This window comes from Manacus vitellinus, unplaced genomic scaffold (assembly GCF_001715985.3).
Source record: "Manacus vitellinus isolate BGI_N305 unplaced genomic scaffold, ASM171598v3 scaffold_5_pilon, whole genome shotgun sequence".
Lineage (NCBI taxonomy): Eukaryota > Metazoa > Chordata > Aves > Passeriformes > Pipridae > Manacus > Manacus vitellinus.
The window spans coordinates 27962086-27980816 of NW_021940682.1; the positions used below are offsets into that span (position 1 = coordinate 27962086).

Below are 18731 nucleotides of genomic sequence, written 5' to 3' on the forward strand. Positions count from 1 at the left end.
CACCTAGACAACTTAAAACATCCAGTTTTTAGCACTGTTAAGTTATTGATTTATATTGCTATATATGTAGGCATTCCAGTCATAGATGAGAGTCCTACAATGCATGGGCTTTAAAAACACAGACACAAAAAAACCTGCCTAGTGTGTCAGATTGGTTCGGTCCCCTTCTGTTAAAGGTACCAATTTTTTTGAGTTTCATCTTGGAAAAAAATTCTAGTCTGTTGTTCTTAGGGCTGTTACAGAAACCCACTGAAGGTTCAAAACTTCTTTGAGGAACAAAATGTCATTTCATTCTACACCAAATCTATATACCTTTCTTCCTCCTCTTATATAACAACTGTCTAGGCTGGAGGTTTCAGTGAGTTTTTAAGATGTATAGTTGAAAAAAATAAATAAAACGCCTCTTGCTAAACTGCTTCCTCTCATCTACCTACCTTCCCACTTTACAAGGAAGGCAATGAGTGTACATTCTTCTCAGAATCTGATCTCAGGTTTTCCCCACTAAGAGGCATGAAATAAAGAGGTTTTTTCCTTTGGCTTGGTGTCTTCCTGGAATTGGACTAACAATAGGATGTGGATAGAAAAGTTGTTCCTGGTCCAGGCCCTGCATTCCTTAATGTCCCCTTGTGTTAACCCTTGCTGAGCAAGTTAGCTCACTGACCTGACTGAAAACAAATCCCTTTATTCTTTATAATACTTGATCCATCTTACCCCAGCATTGTTGAATCATTAAACTAACATGCAGAAAGCAACAGGATCATGCTGCTGCATGAGGAGGGAGAGCTGTCCCTTTAGGGCAGCCTGTCTTACATCAGCCTCAGCTAACAATGTGGTTTTTCAACACAGTTGAGCTAATCTAATGCCTGCTGTCCACATCCATACCATCCTTTTTTACTAGCACTAGCATTCCTTTAACCATGGTGAGCCAGTTCAGGGTGTTAACCACAGAAAAATATTCAGTATTCCCTTCTGTAGAGCGAGTTTTCAATGGCAGATCATTGTAGAGCTTGAGGAGCCTGGGTAGTAAAAGAAAAGCAATGGAAACATAGGAGGAAGGCTTGACAATATGATAGTAGCTTAACCACAGCAGCGTGTCTGTGTAATCTAAGCAGGTACCTTCACAGTTCATGAGTTTTTTGTAATCTTTATTCACCAAGCTGTTTTGTATGTAAAAACTGTTAAATCCTCCAGCAAACACAGACGTTATTATTACTGTATAGATCTGAGTTGGCCCCACATATGTCAAGTGATTATTGAATAATCATTTGCTCAATGACAGCACTGCAAAGTTAGTAGCTAGTCACATGATACAGATAGGCAAAACAGTGCATTTTTAATCTTAGTCAAGAATCTCATCACAGGAAGATACTTCACAATTTTAGCGAGTAACACATTGGAATTCAGAGTGTTAAGTGCAGTATATACCTATAATTTTACTGAATTTACTGCAAAGGGGACTGTTTCCTGCCTCTTGACATTAAAAGTGTATCTTGTCATCTCATGAGAAGTTTGAGTACCATAGAAATGCACTGCTCCAAGGAAATTATGTGATTTTGCTAGGTTTAAAGTATGTGGGGATTACTATAGATAAGAAGCGTAAATATTTTAGGTTAGTTGTGCTTATCCTTCCCGATGACTCTCCTGTTATTCACAGAATCATTTAGGTAGGAAAAACCTCTTGAGATCATCAAGTCCAATCATTAGCCCAGCACAGCCACCCCTAAAACATGTCCCTGAGTGCCACATCTGCCTGGAGGTCTTTTAAATACCTCCAGGGATGGTGACTCCACCACTTCCCTGGGCAGCCTATTCAGGTGCTTGACAACTGTTTTGGTGAAGAAATTTTTCCTACTATCCTATCTAAACCTCTCCTGGCGCAAGTTAAGGCCGTTTCCTCTTGCCATATAACCCTTTTGTCTTCTACCAGTCTTCCCCTATTCTTTAGCAGATTCAGAACAAAAGGGAAAATATTTTCTTAATTCTACCTATTAATCAGGGTTAAAATCTATCTACAGAGATTTGCAGATATATAGTGGTACCAGATTATGTTAAAGCTATTTTGTTAAAATAATTCACCAGAAAATATGCCACTCTGTGGGTCTGTCTGTGCATAATTAAGCATTATGGGCTGCAGCTCCCTACTCAGTGAGTTGAAAGAGGATTGCGACATTCCTGGATTTACTTTGAGGTTTCATTGGAATGCATACACAACACTACTTGTTGAGATACCTATTTAACCAGAACAAAGCCAGACTCTCTTGCTTCCCCATGCATGGCTAGATGAAGGCTGTTGTGGTTTCACCCAGTACCTTTGGTATGAAATCCATAACAGAATGAAAAAGAGGAGGGGAAGGTTTTAATTGGTTTGCTTGAACAAATGGCTGTTCCATTGTTTGCTGATACGTGCCGTAGAACACCCCAAGTTTATCCTAATATTACAGGTGCAAACACAAATGTGGTACATGTGCATGTGATCTGGATATGACCCCTATCTTGGACAACAGTAGTTATTTTTTACAGCTCAGAAAACTTAACACAAGTAGTACTTCAATATTGCCAAATGATCGCTTGTGTTGCCCAATTTCTAACATCTTGACATGGTTTTTGAAAGTCATCAGCATTTTCACACCACTTTCTGTTGAGAGCACAGCTCTCACTTAACTGTAATGGAAGCTTCCCTCTGACTCTCTGAACAGCTCAATTTAGGTGGCTTCCCCTAACCTCCAGAATGGAGCAGAGTTGGAATCCAAGGCAGCAGAATAATTTTTACCTATATTCTTGTAGAGACCACCTTTTTTCTTTTTATGATCACCTGTCATCTTCCTTTCACATACTTTGATATTTGCAGGGAGATAAACCTCAGTCTGTAACCTCAGTCATTTTCAGAGCACCATCGTGTTTCACTCTGTGAGAGGGTCTGCAGTTCCATGAACTGAGTGTGGACAGGAATCCTTTCAAGGACAGGTATAAATGAAGCCTCTGGTGTAGTGCACAGTTAATTAACCCAGCATTTTTAAACTTCTCAGTTCTTTCTGTTCCATAGTAATGTTTTGAATATAATGGGATTGGAAGTACAATTTGCTTGAATAAAATGAAAACAAACTAGTGCCAAGAAAATTTCATCACCAAAAATTGTGTAACAGTTGTTCTATAGGTCAGCAGCTGGACTTGGACCTCCTGCCAACACTTGCACTTGAGGTTACTGAGTAACCACTGTACAGGAATAGGCTGTTACCTCCTGTGTAAACCTGCTGCTAGAATCCGTACACGTAATTTAGCCATGACTATGATACGTGCTTTGTTATCAGTGTGTGAATGTAGCTATGGAGAACTACTGAGATTAATTCTGGTTTCTCTGGCAAGTTAAATTCTCTCAGTACCAACCTCTGTGCACTGACTTGTCCTCCTTTCCTGTCTGACCCTGTCCCAACTCTCACCTCACTCGGCTTCTGCCTTTCAGCTTTTGTGCTTGTGTGTCATCCATCTCCTGTGGCAACCGTAACTTGCCATCTCCTAACTTGTATGCCTGAGTATGCAGCCTGGCGTTCTGTGATCTCCTACAGTGATCTGATCTTGTGTGAACTGTGCTATTCAGAGACATGATCTCAAATTACAGGATATGCGCTTCAACATGAGTTTGGAAGTGATTGGAAGATAAATGCTATGAGCTAACAAGCTGAATTACACTCTATCTGATCAGGATGAAATCATCCAAGAGCACAGTGGTAGAGATGCTTAGCCACAGCATGTTTTTTTGAAACTGTGCAAGTGCAGTGCAGACAAGCCTCTTCAAATTGTTGGTAATTAACTCCCTCCCCCTCTGGAATTTGAAGTATTTCATTACTTTCCTCATGCTATAAATGCTTTTGTCAGAGGCTGGTCATCTGCACTGCTGAGTTTTAGTGCATCTAGTCCAAGCAAATGAAAACTCCTAATCTCTAACTCTTAAATGTATCATGCTAAAAGGTGAGATTTTTTTGAACTGCTGATGTGAAGGGCAAGGACTGCCAAGATACCTAAGCTGAATAAAGATTTTTACCCTCAGTGCTAGTGAAGTCTTGCTGCTTTTACTTGGGGTGTAACAGCAAATAACCATCACGTTTCGTTTTTTCATAGATGCTACCAGACCTGAAGGCAGACAACCAGAGGCTAAAAGATGAAAATGGGGCCTTGATCAGAGTTATAAGCAAACTTTCAAAATAAAGGGTTTACTGCAGCAGCAAATAATGGTATTGCACATCACTAGTAACTCCAGTGGACCATGGTATGGCAGTCACTGGAAGTGTGGGAAGATCCCTCGGAGACTGTCATTTTCAGATATCCTGCCAAACACCCTCTTACCTGTGTGTTTTTTTTGTATCAAGATCATTGTTTCTGTTAAAATGCAGCTGCTGAGAAGATAAAATGACTGAGAAATCTTGTTTACAGCCACAGCATAATAAGGAAAGTGTTCAAGGCCAGATACGCCTCAGATATTTAACCAGTAAGCCTTAGTTGTACATAAACACTTTTACATCAACAAAAGCTTTCAGCTCTCACAGAAGACAGTTACTCAATAATGTTTTTGTTGTGCCACAATTCCCAGTTTTTTCCTATACTCAGTTTTTCTTTAAGATTTAAGTTTGGATTTTTTTTTCCTTCTAAATTTTCATGTACCAGATTTTCTTGTACAGTGTTTTCACAGCTTTACCATTTGCAGAGACCACACGCCCTTTTGAATTACATATTTGTGTAGCTAACTAGAGTTGTATTGTCCAACCACCTGGAACAGAGATGTTTGGTGGAACATTTGCTTTCACTGTTTGTGCAATATGCATTTATTTCCTATACAAAATGCTTTAAAGTCAGTTGAAATTAGAAATATTTTAAGAGTCCTGTTTTCTGCCTTTATTGGTCACTTTAAAAAAAAGAAAAAAAAAGAAGTTTGTAGTGAAAGATGTTAGATCCTGTAATCGTCACATTCATTTGAGCAGGTACTGAGTGATGCTGTATATATAAATGTGTACTGGTTTGATTTTTCAGACCACCACGTGGCATGCTTGAATATATTTCCCTATTGCAAATGTTTGTTATTGCAAATTAGGCTATCCAGAATAGTGTGTTTAACAAAGTTCGTTAATTTTTATGGTATAAAGAATTTAGACATTGTACATGGTATGGAGCCCTATCTTTACAAAAGGTCTAAACTATATAAAATACTTTATTATCTTTTTCTCCCATTTTTTTTCATTTGATAGTGTTCACCATAATAAAAAATGCATAAATATAACTGCTTCACTACATTTCACATACCTGTATTTATCTGAGTGCTGTCCAAAACTGTTGTGCTAGCCAAAGTAACGTACTAAAACATTTGAGAAGCATAACCCATTACACTCACAATAATGTTTATATGCACTGTTGTTGCCATGTGAGAAGGCATCCAGTTTAATAACACCATCATGTCAGACCATTTTATACATTTCAGTGGCCTTTAAAAACAAACAAAAAAAGTACTTAAGTGAAGATCGTTTTTGCTAGAAACAGCTTTTATATTTTCACTAAACCATTCAAAATATGACATCCTATTGGCACATAGTTTATTGCCTAAAACCACTGAACAGATCAGCCATTAAAACAAATTGTACATTGTAAAGCTTGTAGTAGCTATTGTATTATTGATTATACTGTATACTATATTAAATGTGAATTTGTACCCCTTCATTTAAAAAGGTCATGGTGTTCTACTGCCTACTTGTGGGAGGGGGGGGTTAATTTTATGGGGGTGGGATATGTTTTGGTAAGGAAGACATGATGTCCTCTCTCTGTTGATTGGTTTTTTGAAGATGTAAGGTTATGCTCTTACTACCAAGCTCAGGATTCTTGATTTTAAAGGTACACGGATAGTTTGAGATATCTTATTGTTATTGATCTGTATGAGAGGTGGGTCTGAACCATAGGGACTTCCATTGTCTTACGCTAACATAAAGAATTGAATGGCTGCAACGTATTGAGTTCTGTTACAAGACAGTTAGGCATATTTTGGATTATATTTGGTAAAGTTTGGGTGCCTGTGAATGATTAAATACATGTTTCTAATATTTTAGTGTTTTATATTTAGGTTATTTATTCTTTATATCTAAAAAATGAATGGCTACTGTGCTATATTGATTTTATTGGTAGTACTGAGCAGACCTTGTATCTGCATGAAACTAGTTGCAAAACCCACTATTTTGGAAAAAAAAATTGTATTTTGACATATACAAATAAAAGGAATACAAACTATTTTAAATGTGTGAAAGTTTTACTGAGAAGACATTGAAATTTGTTATGAATTTAAACCATGTTATAAGTTGCTATTTAAATTCTTTGGTGGGCATTTTTCATTCATTGCATTACTTGGATGCAAAGTTCAAGTACCTTTCAAAGATTGTAATCAGATTGTGATTATTTGCATATCATTGTACATGCACATCTGTAAATGCAACAGTAAAAATGCCATATTTATGCAATCTGTAACAACTTGGACAAATGTTTATATATTTTACATAAACCTGTCTGTGTGCGGAATCTGAGAACCATTTTTTACGTGATGTTAACCGAATCTCACAAAGCAATTGCTAAACTTGTGTCGCTGTCTCATTGTTCTTGATTGTGTTGAAGATGCAACACATCCCCAGAAAATCCGGCTACCACAGAGGGAAAAATGGGTTTTGGACAACTATTATTGTTTAGGAGACAGCCTGCATTCAAGGAATATATTATTGCTGGCTGCTGACTGACAAGCTTCCTTAAGTGACTAATGGCTTCAATGGTTGCTCAAAACAACAACTTAGATTTTCAGGGGACTTGTCACAGTGTGGAAAGGGATCTCCTAAGTCCAGAATTAACATCAAATACACACAGAGGCATGGAATTAGCTGGTGTGGAGAGTGAAGAGAAAAAGGGCCTGCCCAGAACCACCTCCAACCATGAAGTGAGCCATAGCCTGGGGTGGAGTGACCACAGGTGGGATAGCAGCACAGGCAGCAGAGAGCAAGGAGAGGGGGGGCAGCGTGGCTGCGTAAGGCCTGCCTGATCTTAATGGCTCCAAACAGTAGTAGTTACCTAGAAGAAAAGACTCAGGAGCTGGAATTTCATCTTTGCCCATGTTGTCTCCTTTACCATAAACAATTCCCTCTGAGCCTCCCTAATTCCTACACCACTTTCAGACTTCTGCTATTTCCTTGCCAGATCCCAAAATGAGCAGTTACGATTCATATTGTGCAGGTTGGTGCATTTCTTTGCTCTGCACAAAGTACAAAATGTGAATCTCAGATTTCCCTCTTTTAGAAACATCTTCCATTCTAAACTTTGGGTTGGGCTCAGATGAACATCAAACTGGTGGGTATTAATCCTACCTGTCCAGAATTCCTAGCCAAATGTGTTCCCATAGATGTCCTCTCATTTCTATTTTAGAAAGAGTAGCTATTTACATTTTCTAGACAAGGAAAAATGTGAGCTTTTGGGTTGCTGAAGATACCTGCTCTAGGAGATATGCATTGAGGGAGAAATTTTAATTATTTCACCCCTGTCATACACAAATGGGCTCCTTATGAGGTGGCTCCTACCCCTGCTGCTTTACCCCTGCTTTACCCCTGTAAACCAGGAGGTTTACAGATGGCACCACAGAATGCCACAAACATCTGCATTGTGGTAGACTGGAAATCTGCGCTAAAAAAAGAGGAGGTGGTGAGAAGGAAGTATGCCATGATGTCACACTTGGAAAGGCAACACCATGTCAGAAAATGAATGGTTCACATGGAGAAAGGCAGGGGTTGGCATCAGAACAAAACTGGTCCCAAGTCAAGAGTTCAGGGCCTCATCACATCCCAGCTCCTGGACAGAAAAAGTTGTCCAGTGCTGCCAACAGTATTATTATTATTATTATTATGAGCTGCTGGCTCATAACACTGCTCAGAGAAGGTATTAATTTATTTTTAAATTGATTATTACACTGATTTGTACTTCATCTGGGTGATCCTGGAAGTGACTTGACTTTCTGCAGCTGGCTCTTTACCTTTCTTTTATGGCCATCTTGAGGTTTTACTCATCTGTGTAACACATCAGCTCCTCCAGAAAGGTACATGCACCCTTTTGTCTCTGCTGTATTGCTTGTTGTCTTGTGGCAGAAGTATAACTGAAGGTGGCCAAATCTGCCATGCTGGACTGTGGTGCAGCCTCCATCTGAGCCTCCCCAGAAAGAAGGGTGGGCAAGGGCTCTTCCCCTTTTAGTTGTAGCTTCAGCTTCTCTAACTTTACATGGTGCAGTGTGGCCAGTAGATAATGTTGATGCTTTAGTTGTGCATCTGTGAGATTAATAATGTTTTATAGATGAAATTTAATTGCCAGTTACAATCTAGAGGAGTGTCACAGCAAAACGCTACACAAATTCACTACATAATATACAGTTAAAAAAACCAACAAACTCCACAGCCATACAAACATTACAGATTTTTTTGTGGGCCTACTTTAAAGAGGGGGAAGAAACAATTGTCACTGCATTGTAGAGGGTTGCTTTCCCACTTGCTTTAAATCATTGAATAGTTCTGTTGCAGGTCTGCTGGTCACCTCTGTGAAACTACAGGGTTTTTTCCCACATAGGGATAGCCAGTCTGTTGGGGAACAGAACAAATGCTCTGAAGTTTTTCAGAAGAAGCTCTTGTTCATGGTTATGTACACACTTACATTTAGATGTGGTGATTCAGCTTCCTCAGGTTCTTAGGTCAAAGGCACTAATAACACGAGTAAAAAAATGCTGGCAACTGCAGTTACTTGCTTTACATCTGTTTTGATTGCAGGAGCAGCAGTGGAGTTGGTTAGAGACTAACAGCAAGTAGCATTGTGCTCGGTTGGCCTCAGCATAGATGTAAAGTAAGGCTGGAACAGTCCTAAAGGTGACTGCAGGTTCTTGCACAGAATTAAAAAGCAAAACAAAAAACAAAACCTCCCAAACCCACAATGAATTGCTCACACTTTAAAGGGAGAGCTGCTGCCACACTGATGAGGTAATCAGCTATTCCTGCTTGTGTCAGCACCTCTCCATTTTGTATCACTGATTAGATAGGAAAAGTATGTAGCCTTTAGAAAAAGGAGGAACTGTTCAGTTCTTTCTGCTGAAAATATTACCTGTTGGATGTCTAATGTTTCTCATCTGGCCCAGGGACAATTACAGCAGGGACAAAAGCCCCACATTCCAACTCTTAATTATTTCACCCTTCTTCCTTGGGTTCTACACGTCTGTTTTGCAAGCCTATTAAAGCTTAGCAGAAATGGTTAGCCAAGACCGTGCAATTCATCTCCCAGTGTGGTCTTTTCCCTTTACTTGCTGGAGAAAAAAAAAAAAACAAAAACCGAAGTACGGTGTTGGTGGGAAAGAACCTGTTTATTTCCTTGGTCTTCTTCCAGCGTCTTTCTGCACTCCTCCTGTTTCACTACAGAGTCCTTGGAGCAGAGACTCACTGGGCTGAATTCCTCTTTTAGCAAACCAGTGCCTGCTGCGCTCCCTGGAGTGGGATCCCCATCTCCCCCCAAGCAGAAAAGAGTCCTGTTGCCCTTGTTTGTGGCTGCTTTACATATACCCCTGTTTTAGTGATATGTCTCTAGCTCCAGAAAGGACAGGCCTGATCTGAGGGAGTTGCTACACTGCAGCTAAAATAAAGCTACTGCTTTCTATGCATGGTTACCTAGGCCTGTACCCCAAGTCTGCCAAAGAAAAGTGAAGGGGTTAATAGCGGGTCTGTTAGCTCCCAGGATGGAGATATTGACTGGGAAAAGTTTCGAGTGTATCCTTGATGATAAGGAAGTCAGGACGCAGCCCTAATGGAGAAAACAAAGGCAGGCTGTAAAGTTGGTAGGCCTGGGATGTGGGAACTGCAGTAAGGCCTTGAGCTTTGCCAAATATATCACCCATAGATCCTAGCCAATGAAAACACTGTTGCTTGCCTACCTAAAATAAGGATACTGCTTGCTGCTAACAAGGGGTATAAAAAAGCAGATGAGAAAATAAAAGAGAAGGAGACATCTTTTCTGCACATAACTGACTCCTTGTATCTTTATCGGCCGTCACAAGTCTACACTGACAGAAAAGAGCATGACTTTTTACATCAGCTGGTACAAAATACACATTTACACAAAATTTACACAGTATACACATCTTGCCACACAGTCTAGTCACTGCTTGGAAAGAAGATTTAATGCAAAAATTTGTTTAAATATAAAAATCCACATTTACAACTGCTGATGCAGTGGGCGTGATTCTTCAGCTGTTATCAGCTCGCCTCTCTACTTTCAGCTGTATGAAATGCAGCAAATTAGACTAAGTTCTTTCCTCCCACTTAACCCATGGCTATAGGTGATGAATTATGGTAAGTAAATTGCCCAGTAACTCATCCTCAGCTCCCCTTGTATAAAATGCCGATTGTCTATGAAAATAAGAGAGCTTTCACTACAGGTTTTTATGATGCTTCTTTACTCCAATGTGTAAAAAGAAGGCACAACTCTACTTAAAACTATAAGGGGGAAGGAGCGGAAGCAATGCCGCTGAAGCGCTAATATTATTTCACCAGTTTCTGCCTAGAAATAATGACACCGAGATCAGTTTTCAGCCCGTGGAGGAGCCCCGAGCGGGGAAGGGCCGCTGGCGGGCGGCGGAGCCGGGAGGTGGCACCAGACGGCTTCTCTTTTCCTGGGCTGCTCCGAGGCTCGTCCGCGGCTCCGTCTGGGCTCCCCTTGCGCTCCTCTCGGGCTCCGCCGCATCCCCGTAGGCGAGCTGCCGCCGTGCCCCGGTCCGTGTGCGTCTGGGAGGCAGCAGCATGGCTTCTGCACTTCCCGTGACACCTGTACGTGGGAATGGCTCAAACGACAGTGGCTCGAGGAAACTGCTGTAAGTTGAGCCAGGTCTAGTATGACCGATGAAGTGTGGCAGAGAACAGCAACCTCAAATTCATTGACACAAGGAATGCACTGAGTTAGTCTGAAGGTGGCAAGGACTACTTCTAAATACCTTATACCGAAAGCCTGGGAAAGGAGCGTTAACACCCTGGGAAGGGCAGAGCGCTCTTGGCTCAGCTGGTGAGCTGAAATCGATCCCAGTAGGAGGCAGAAACTGTAATACAAGGAGGGCCAGTGGGTCTGGCAGGATGGATCCCTCTGTGAGCGCAGGCAGGGACCCATTGCACAGCGAGTACTCCCATACTGTGTGAAGAGACAGACTAGGACTGGACACCTAGCACCACAGGATGGCTCTGCTACAGCTAAGAGGGACAGCAAAAAAAAAATAATCCTCTGTATCAAAAGTTGTCAAGCCAGCAGTTCATAGCAGCATTGCACTTGGCTGAAATGCCAAAAGACTGAATAACTCCCTCTTGCTCAACCCCCTTTCAGTATGATCACGATATGTGTTGCTTCTTTTTGTAACCAGAGCGCTCTGTACACTGTGAGGTCCTTGTAGTTCTCCCTTTGCTACCTTCAATCTCTCCTCTGGTGCAGCACACCACAGGCACTCATATTCTCATCTCCTCAGCCTTTTCTTCTTCTCAGCTCTGCATGCATAGGGTTCTGCCCCTATTTCCAGTCTACCATGTACAATTATTTTCTGTGCCAGAAAAAGCTTTGAGGTCTAATTACATTCCCTGTTAACCCTGGTGATAGCCATAATAACCAAAAGATCTCAAAAGCCACTTCCCCTGGGACCTTGAGCACTGTCTGAATTTCCCTTTGTATGGGGAGTGGCACTCAGAGTTGCTACATGCAGACACTGAGTACAATAACTCCCTTCATATTTTACTAACAAGTCACTACAAGCTTACCAACATGCCACAGCTGCTGGAGAGAGCAGCCTCTCCTCCATCTTCCGCTCATCTCAGCTGTCAGTTTTCTCAGTCACTCCTGTGTGCCACCCTGATCATCGAGACCCTGCCCTGACCATTCAGTTCCCAGCACTCTCATTCAGTCCTTCTCGTACTTGCTGCCTATTTCTGGCCCCTCAGACCACCTCCCATGCTTCTGCTTGCTTCTTGCACTTTCTAATCATTTGCCACTTCTCTCTCTTGTTTCATTCCCCCTGCAGACTCATCATTGGTTATTTCTGCCAGAGCTCATTGCTCCACAGTTGTATCTGTTGTTGAATCCTCTGCTGTCCACAATTCCTCACTCCACAAGTCCAGCAGCCTCAACACTGTGTGCTTTCCCTCCATCTCTGTTCCTCACCTCCTGCTCCCCCTTTCCTCACACTGCTTTATCTTGAGATTCTCAGATTCCTACTGGTTTCAAAGACCCCATTAGTCTTTTCTTGACCACTGGGTCTTTGTTTTTCACTGATAATCTAATCTTTGCTCAGCAGGAGTGTCTCTACCCAGCCACTGAGTTCCCACATACTCTTGGTTATCTCTAATGCAAGGGTTTGGTTTTACCATAAGCTAAACCCACTCCTAAAAGTCACCTGTTCCCACTCAATCCAATGATTCCCCTCCTCAGGAATCAGCACTATTTTTCATAGGCCCCTTTCCTATTTTTCTCCACCATACCTCAAAACAGTTTCCAGGGGGAAAGCAGTGAAAGCTTTTACACTTCTTTCTTGTTTTCAACCTATTGAAGTGTTTGCAGGCAAACCATAATTGACTATTTTTTAGTTTTGCTTCATCTCTTTTTGAGTGTCTAACAATAAAGCAAACCCATAAGGGGATGGCTGTTGGGTCCTAATGCTTGGGAATAAATAAACTTAGCATTGGCTGTGGGTTTGCTGCTGGGCAGGGTGAAGTATGCAGCTTGTCCTCTTTCAAGTCACTTTTTAATTTAAAACTTCTTTTTAATATGTATTTAAAGCTTGTCATCTTGAAAGAACAAATCATATATATTATGAGCAAATCACAAATTTTTTTTTAAGCATGTCCACATTTGTTTATGTAAAATCATTACAGTGGTACATAGATTTTTTTTCCAGTTGTTCAGAGTCTCAAACTTTTGTCCAAGATGTTTACAGTAGGGCCATGTATCATTGAAATAAATTTTGTAATATAAAATATCAACAAAATTTTAACAATAGGAAGCATATTTTATTTTTTATGTTCTTTCACTTCCTTTGTAGTCTGTTTGGTTTCATACACGCTCACTCCGAATTCTTCCAAGTGCTTCCCCCCCTTTGCTTACATTCACTGACACCACACTGCCATTGATTGATTGTTGTTTGTGTTTGCTTTGGACACTTCCAGATGATTGCTACTAATAACCAGTACTAAATTCCTGAAATATCTGCCTGTTTCTTTTTCCAAGGCAACTTCGTTATGGTCCATCATATGAAGCACAGTAGGCCCTAGAAATACTGTGGTGCAGGAGAAAAATAATCTCCAAATGAATGGGTAGCTCAAACAAAGCATTGTAAAAAGCCATCACACTAAATTCTGCATGCATCATCTGCTGCATTTCAGTGAAGGCCAAGTTTCTTAGTCAGCTCTCTGAGGAGATCCCTCAGCCTTAACTATGATTCTTTTGGGGCATAGTTTTGCGCCCGCTGCGCTTTCCTACAGTGTGCAGCTCATCACCTGCCTGAGGTTAGATCAAAAGGATGAGGTATAACAGTTTAACCAAGAGGTACACAGTGAGAATCGAGAGGCCTAATTAATTTTTACTGACTTTGTACTGGTTCATCAAAAAATCAAAATAATTTTTATGAGGCAGAGGGCTGTTAATTAAAACAAAACAAACCCACAACACAACAGCCCTGAAGGATTATGAATTGTAACCAGTACCAACAAGACAAATGACAGTGAGCCAGTAACCACTTGATTTGGTTTCTAATTATTCATTTGTGTACTTATATTTGGAGATACAGAAAGACAGAAACAGAATTGTCGGTGGTGTAGACCAAAATCTGTTTAACAATGTTTTAAAATTATGATTTAGATGTATAGAGGTCATAGAAGTATCTTGAGTTGGAAGGAACCCACAAGGATCATTGAGTCCAACTCTCTGATCCTTGCAGGACTACCTAAAACTAAACCATACGACTAAGGGTCCAGGCATATGGTCAGAGGATGCTGTCTTTAAGAAGAATGAATAGGCTCCATAGGTGCTGGAAACATATAAAAAGCAACAAGGGTAGTGTTATCCAGATAACTTAAGGTTATCTTCTAAGGGTAGCTTACACCTACGATATTATTTCTGTCATATGGATAATTACAGTCAGCTCTTCATTACCAAGGTGATAGTATCTTAGATGGCACAGCAGCAAGGTAACCTGGCAGCCTCTCCACTAATGAAGATGGTGGCAGCACAGGTGCCCATGTGGTGTATTCCCAAGAACTCAGGACTCTAGAGGACAACATGACACAAAGACATGCCCTAGAAAACACCTAAGACTAGCTTATGTCCATAAGACTAGAAGAGCTCTCTCTTGTGGAGGAATGCAAAGCTCTATTTTCTAAGCAGTTTGTTCCCAAAAGGGCAAGTGTGGAGCTGGACTAATAAGCCAGTATATAGCCAAATCCAATGCCTCTGTGTAATGCTCCCTTACGGCAAGGGCGCATGGGCATTCTGAAGGAGCATTTAAGTTTGACAGACTCAGTGCTGCTCAACTAGGTAGTATCATACCTTGGAAAATTTGTCCCAACATAAGTCACTTTACTTTTATCTGCACTGAATTCCATCTGCTACTTTATCACTGCCATTCAGTTTGGCAATTTGTTATTTTTCAGTTTCTCAATTTGTTGCGTTTCTTTCCAATACTGTGATTTTGAGGGATCCTCCATAATGAAGTGCTCTGGTGTGAAATGCTCCCTAGGATCATTGACAGTGATACCAAAAGTAGGGAAAAAGTGTCTCTTCCAAATGCTTCTTTTGCATGGTACATCCTCGTGCTACTGATCCACCATGAGGGGATTTGCTTCTATGCCTTTTGCACACTGGTCCTCAAGCATACTTATAGCCTGTCTCACAGCATCCACCTTCTCCTCCCTTCTTTCCCATCAGCACCAGATTTTCTCTACCTCCTTATACCTCACTGTGTAGCATTTTGACTGTGTCTATTTTTCCTTCCCTACTTCTCAACGAGTTGCTCCAGGGCACACTCGCCCGGTTGACTGTTCAAATCTGGCCCTACAAAGGACCTGTTTGGACAAAAAAAGAGGTTGCTCAACGAACTCTTTCAAAGCTATGCTGACTAAACCTCATCACAAATAGCAAGGAGTAGTAAGACAAGCTAAGTCATGGCTCTGTACCCTGCTACGGTGCAGGACATGAGCAGCAGCAACAGACCATCTTACAGAGTCAGACTGTAAACTGTGGCAGAAAATGTTTCCATCATGCCTTTGAAGTCATCTGCACAGATACTGAATGCATTCCCATCCCCACTGTCATTCTTATCCAACAACTGCCAGCTGGAGACAGATGGCAATCTCTGCATTCATTTTTCATACTGTAAGATGAAATACTTAAAAAAATCAAGCAAACTTCTTTCTGTAAGTTTGTTTTTTGCCTTTTCATACTGCATTCCTCCATCAGCCAGATGAATGAACTTTGCTGCAAGAAACAACACTAGTTTGTCTGTCAAAACAAACCAGTCAAAGAAACTAGTTATTTTTGGTTAAATTATACCAGAGTTCAAGAATAGTAAAACAAATACAGAAACCAGACTAGAAGATGCACTCTAGGATTGAAAGGTTAAAGAAGAGGAATCAAGAGGGATAATCGTGCTATGCTTAAGGATTATTTTACTTTCAGGGGAGATTTGACATTAGAAATGTCATGGAGCATAAGTGGGAAGTTTACAGGAAGATTAGATGGAAGTTACAGCCAGAGATTTAAAGTGAAAGATTTAAAGAGAGGTTTTTGAAATTTTATGGATAAAAGGAGGGACAGATATTTCTACAAAAAGATGGCAGTAAGATTTCACTAAGTCATAGCAATTTTAAGCAACAGCATTATTGGATAGATAGTGCAGAAATAAGCAGGTAGGTAGGTTAGTTATGGTACAGTGATGTGGGTGAGGATTATCCAGCAGGGAAAATTTAAAGCAGCAGAGAGGGAAAATTTAATGGGACATCACCAGAGCAAGCTTAATAAACCTAGTTTAATAAAGCAGGTAGAACAAGTATGTGACTGAAAAAAATTTGTATTGGGAGAAGAAACATGAAGATTGCTGACTGAATGGAATTCAAAGCAGATCAGATACGGGAAGCAGTAGATAGGTGCACGAAGTGAAAGAGTTTCATGGAAGTTCAGGTAAGACAAGCAGGGGCCTAAAGAAATGTGAGCAGAAGGAGGAGCACGTGTGTTTGGGAAACAGGCAGGAGAATACAGTAAGCTCAACAGAGGCTTTGGGGAGAACTTCCAGAGATGCTGAAGAGGGTGAGAGGGAAGGAATTTCAGTACAGAACATACAGGCATCAATGGGTGTAAAAAGCAGAGTGTAAGCTCAGAGCACAATACTAACAAGCAAACAGATATTGGGCAGGAATTTGGATGTTGTCCTTAATTTTTTCAGCCAGTAATATGTTATTATATTCACGGGTTTATTTTCCAGCCCTTGAAAATTGCCAAGGCAATTTTGTAAGCAGAACCTTAAAAAGGCTGGATAATTTGGTTGAATCTCTAGAATAAATTAAAAGAACTCAAGCAGCTTGCAACCCTTTACAAAGGAAGAAGCTTTGAAGTGCCCAACCCCAAAACACACTTCATTTCCTTGATATTTTAGGAATGAATTATGGGGTTTAGTCTAAATTGAAAAATGAAGTATTTTTTGCATAGCAAAGGAGATCAAGATCATCCTACCCAGTCCTGGTGGTAATTTTACCTCTAGGGGAGAATCTTATTCCATTATATTGAATATATATAAAGCAGTATCTTAAGGCTTAAGGTCCCTTGTCATTATGCCAGTTTAAAACATAGCTAATAAAATGAATTGTATTTCTAGGCCTTAAGGATATCCTGAAGATTTTTTTTTCTTTGTAAGAAAAAAGTGCTGTTCTAAAAACGTTTGCAAGCTATTAAGCTGTACTCCCTTGTGGCAGAGGAAAACATGCAGCATGATACTTAAACTATTTGGGACTTTATCCCTGAAAGCTCTCCAGCACAGACAACCTTATTGAGATGCAAACATCTGATAGTCAGCATTTTTGTATTGGGCACTTAAACCCAACCTCACTCACCACAACATAACTTCTGTTAATATATAACAGACTGTAAGGCACACAAAGCCTTTTTGGCACTAAAAAAATCCCAAACCAAAAATCCCAAACCGCACAATGTATTTTACATCAGAAAAAAAGTAAATCCAACAGCATTGGTAGATGCAGCTAAAGCCTGGACACATCACCTCCCACACATAAGAAAGGTGGGCAGATCAGATGCGAAGTGGGGCATGCACATGTAAGCCTTGCCAGCTGCTAAGGACTGCCAGAGAGAGGGGCCCCGGGAGCAGCTGGCGAGACCTGGGGTAAAGGAGAACTGAGGGTGCCCTAAACACTAAAATACATTGTTATATTTCTCCATATTCACAACATACTATAAGTAACAACTTCCTAACCTGACTTTTTTTACTTATTTTTGGTCAGCTGTGCTGCTCATGGTGTGTAAAAGTGAGGGCGAAATACTATTATTGTCACGGTTACATGATTCTCTCAAGAAAAGCTCTTCATTTTATAAATGGAAAAAAATTACAGGAGGGGAAAGGCAGACAAGAATTCACATGAGGAATCCTTTTTCTAGATTATATTTTCTAGAAATACAATTGAGTAGTTGTCTAACTCAAAAACTCTACAGATAAGAGTGCAGGTAAAAATTATTTTTTAGGAGAGTGCTTAGTCAAAATATTTTTTAGGAACCAACTTCACTAATTTTGTATTACTGAGTAGTAAAGAGTACAAAACTATGTTTTCACTATCTATTTTTCTTCCTCTTTACAGCTTTCCAATATAACACAGAACAACTAGCCAGTTTTGTTTGGGGATTTTCCCTTAGCCTGAAATATAAAAGGTTTCATCTGCAGTGATAAAACTGTACCTTAACTTCCACATATACAAATATTTAAACACCCCTTCAAAACCAACTGCCACACCAAAAACACCCTTAAACCCAAACCAGAGGAGAAATCAGATACGAGTTCAGTGAAAAGTCCAAGTAAATGAATGATCACCAGAAGGGCAGAGAAGGTTGGTAGGGTGAGACTGTGCCCACTACTGTGAAAGAGAACAAGGTAGGGACCTAAGGTGAAAGTGGTTACATGGGCTAAGCCTGTTATTTACACTGTGCAGAGTGCCTAGCGTCAGATGTGGAGCCTCATTTTGCTGGATATTTTTTACCCATACCTGTAGCACCTAGAATTTTTTTTTTCTGTAAAAAGAAACCAAAAACCGTTGCAAAGTTTATATACTGAATTTTATTAACGAGGTGGACTAAAGCAGGACTGAATCTGAAAAAGGGAAAAAAAGTGATGAAAAGGTGATCACGTCCCCTCAGCTAGGTAAGCCCAGGCTGTGTATTTCCTCTGACTGATGTAAACTTCTATCTTGTCCTGATGCTGGAAAGGTAGCACCGATCCACTGATTTTCCTCAGCATACACCTTATAAAGCTGATTAGGCAAGCCACAAGTCTATTGAAATCACTGATTTCCAAAAGTACCACGATCAGTTTTCAGAGTGCAATTAAGATACGGTGGGTTCGGGCAAACGAAAAAAAGCTGAGTTTTTCCGCGCAGGTTAAGCCATCTTAACACCTA

General features: G+C 40.5%; 2 protein-coding genes across 5 annotated transcripts in view; both read left to right on the forward strand.

The window, feature by feature from the left end:
* Positions 1–6608, forward strand: part of PPP1R12A (protein phosphatase 1 regulatory subunit 12A) — a 112605-nt gene extending 105997 nt beyond the window's left edge. For 3 of the 4 annotated variants that reach the window (XM_029963374.1, XM_029963375.1, XM_029963373.1), the window contains one exon: positions 4117–6608. Coding sequence is in view for 1 of the 4 variants with exons in the window: in XM_029963373.1 (XP_029819233.1) it covers positions 4117–4203 (87 nt within the window). In the remaining 3 variants the exon portion in view is untranslated. The remainder of the gene's footprint in view (positions 1–4116) is intronic. The other variant, XM_029963372.1, reaches the window with a different exon arrangement.
* A 4224-nt stretch (positions 6609–10832) lies between these two features.
* Positions 10833–18731, forward strand: part of PAWR (pro-apoptotic WT1 regulator) — an 85456-nt gene continuing 77557 nt past the window's right edge. Inside the window, exon 1 of the mRNA XM_029963504.1 lies at positions 10833–10859. Coding sequence (XP_029819364.1) covers positions 10833–10859 — 27 coding nt within the window. The remainder of the gene's footprint in view (positions 10860–18731) is intronic.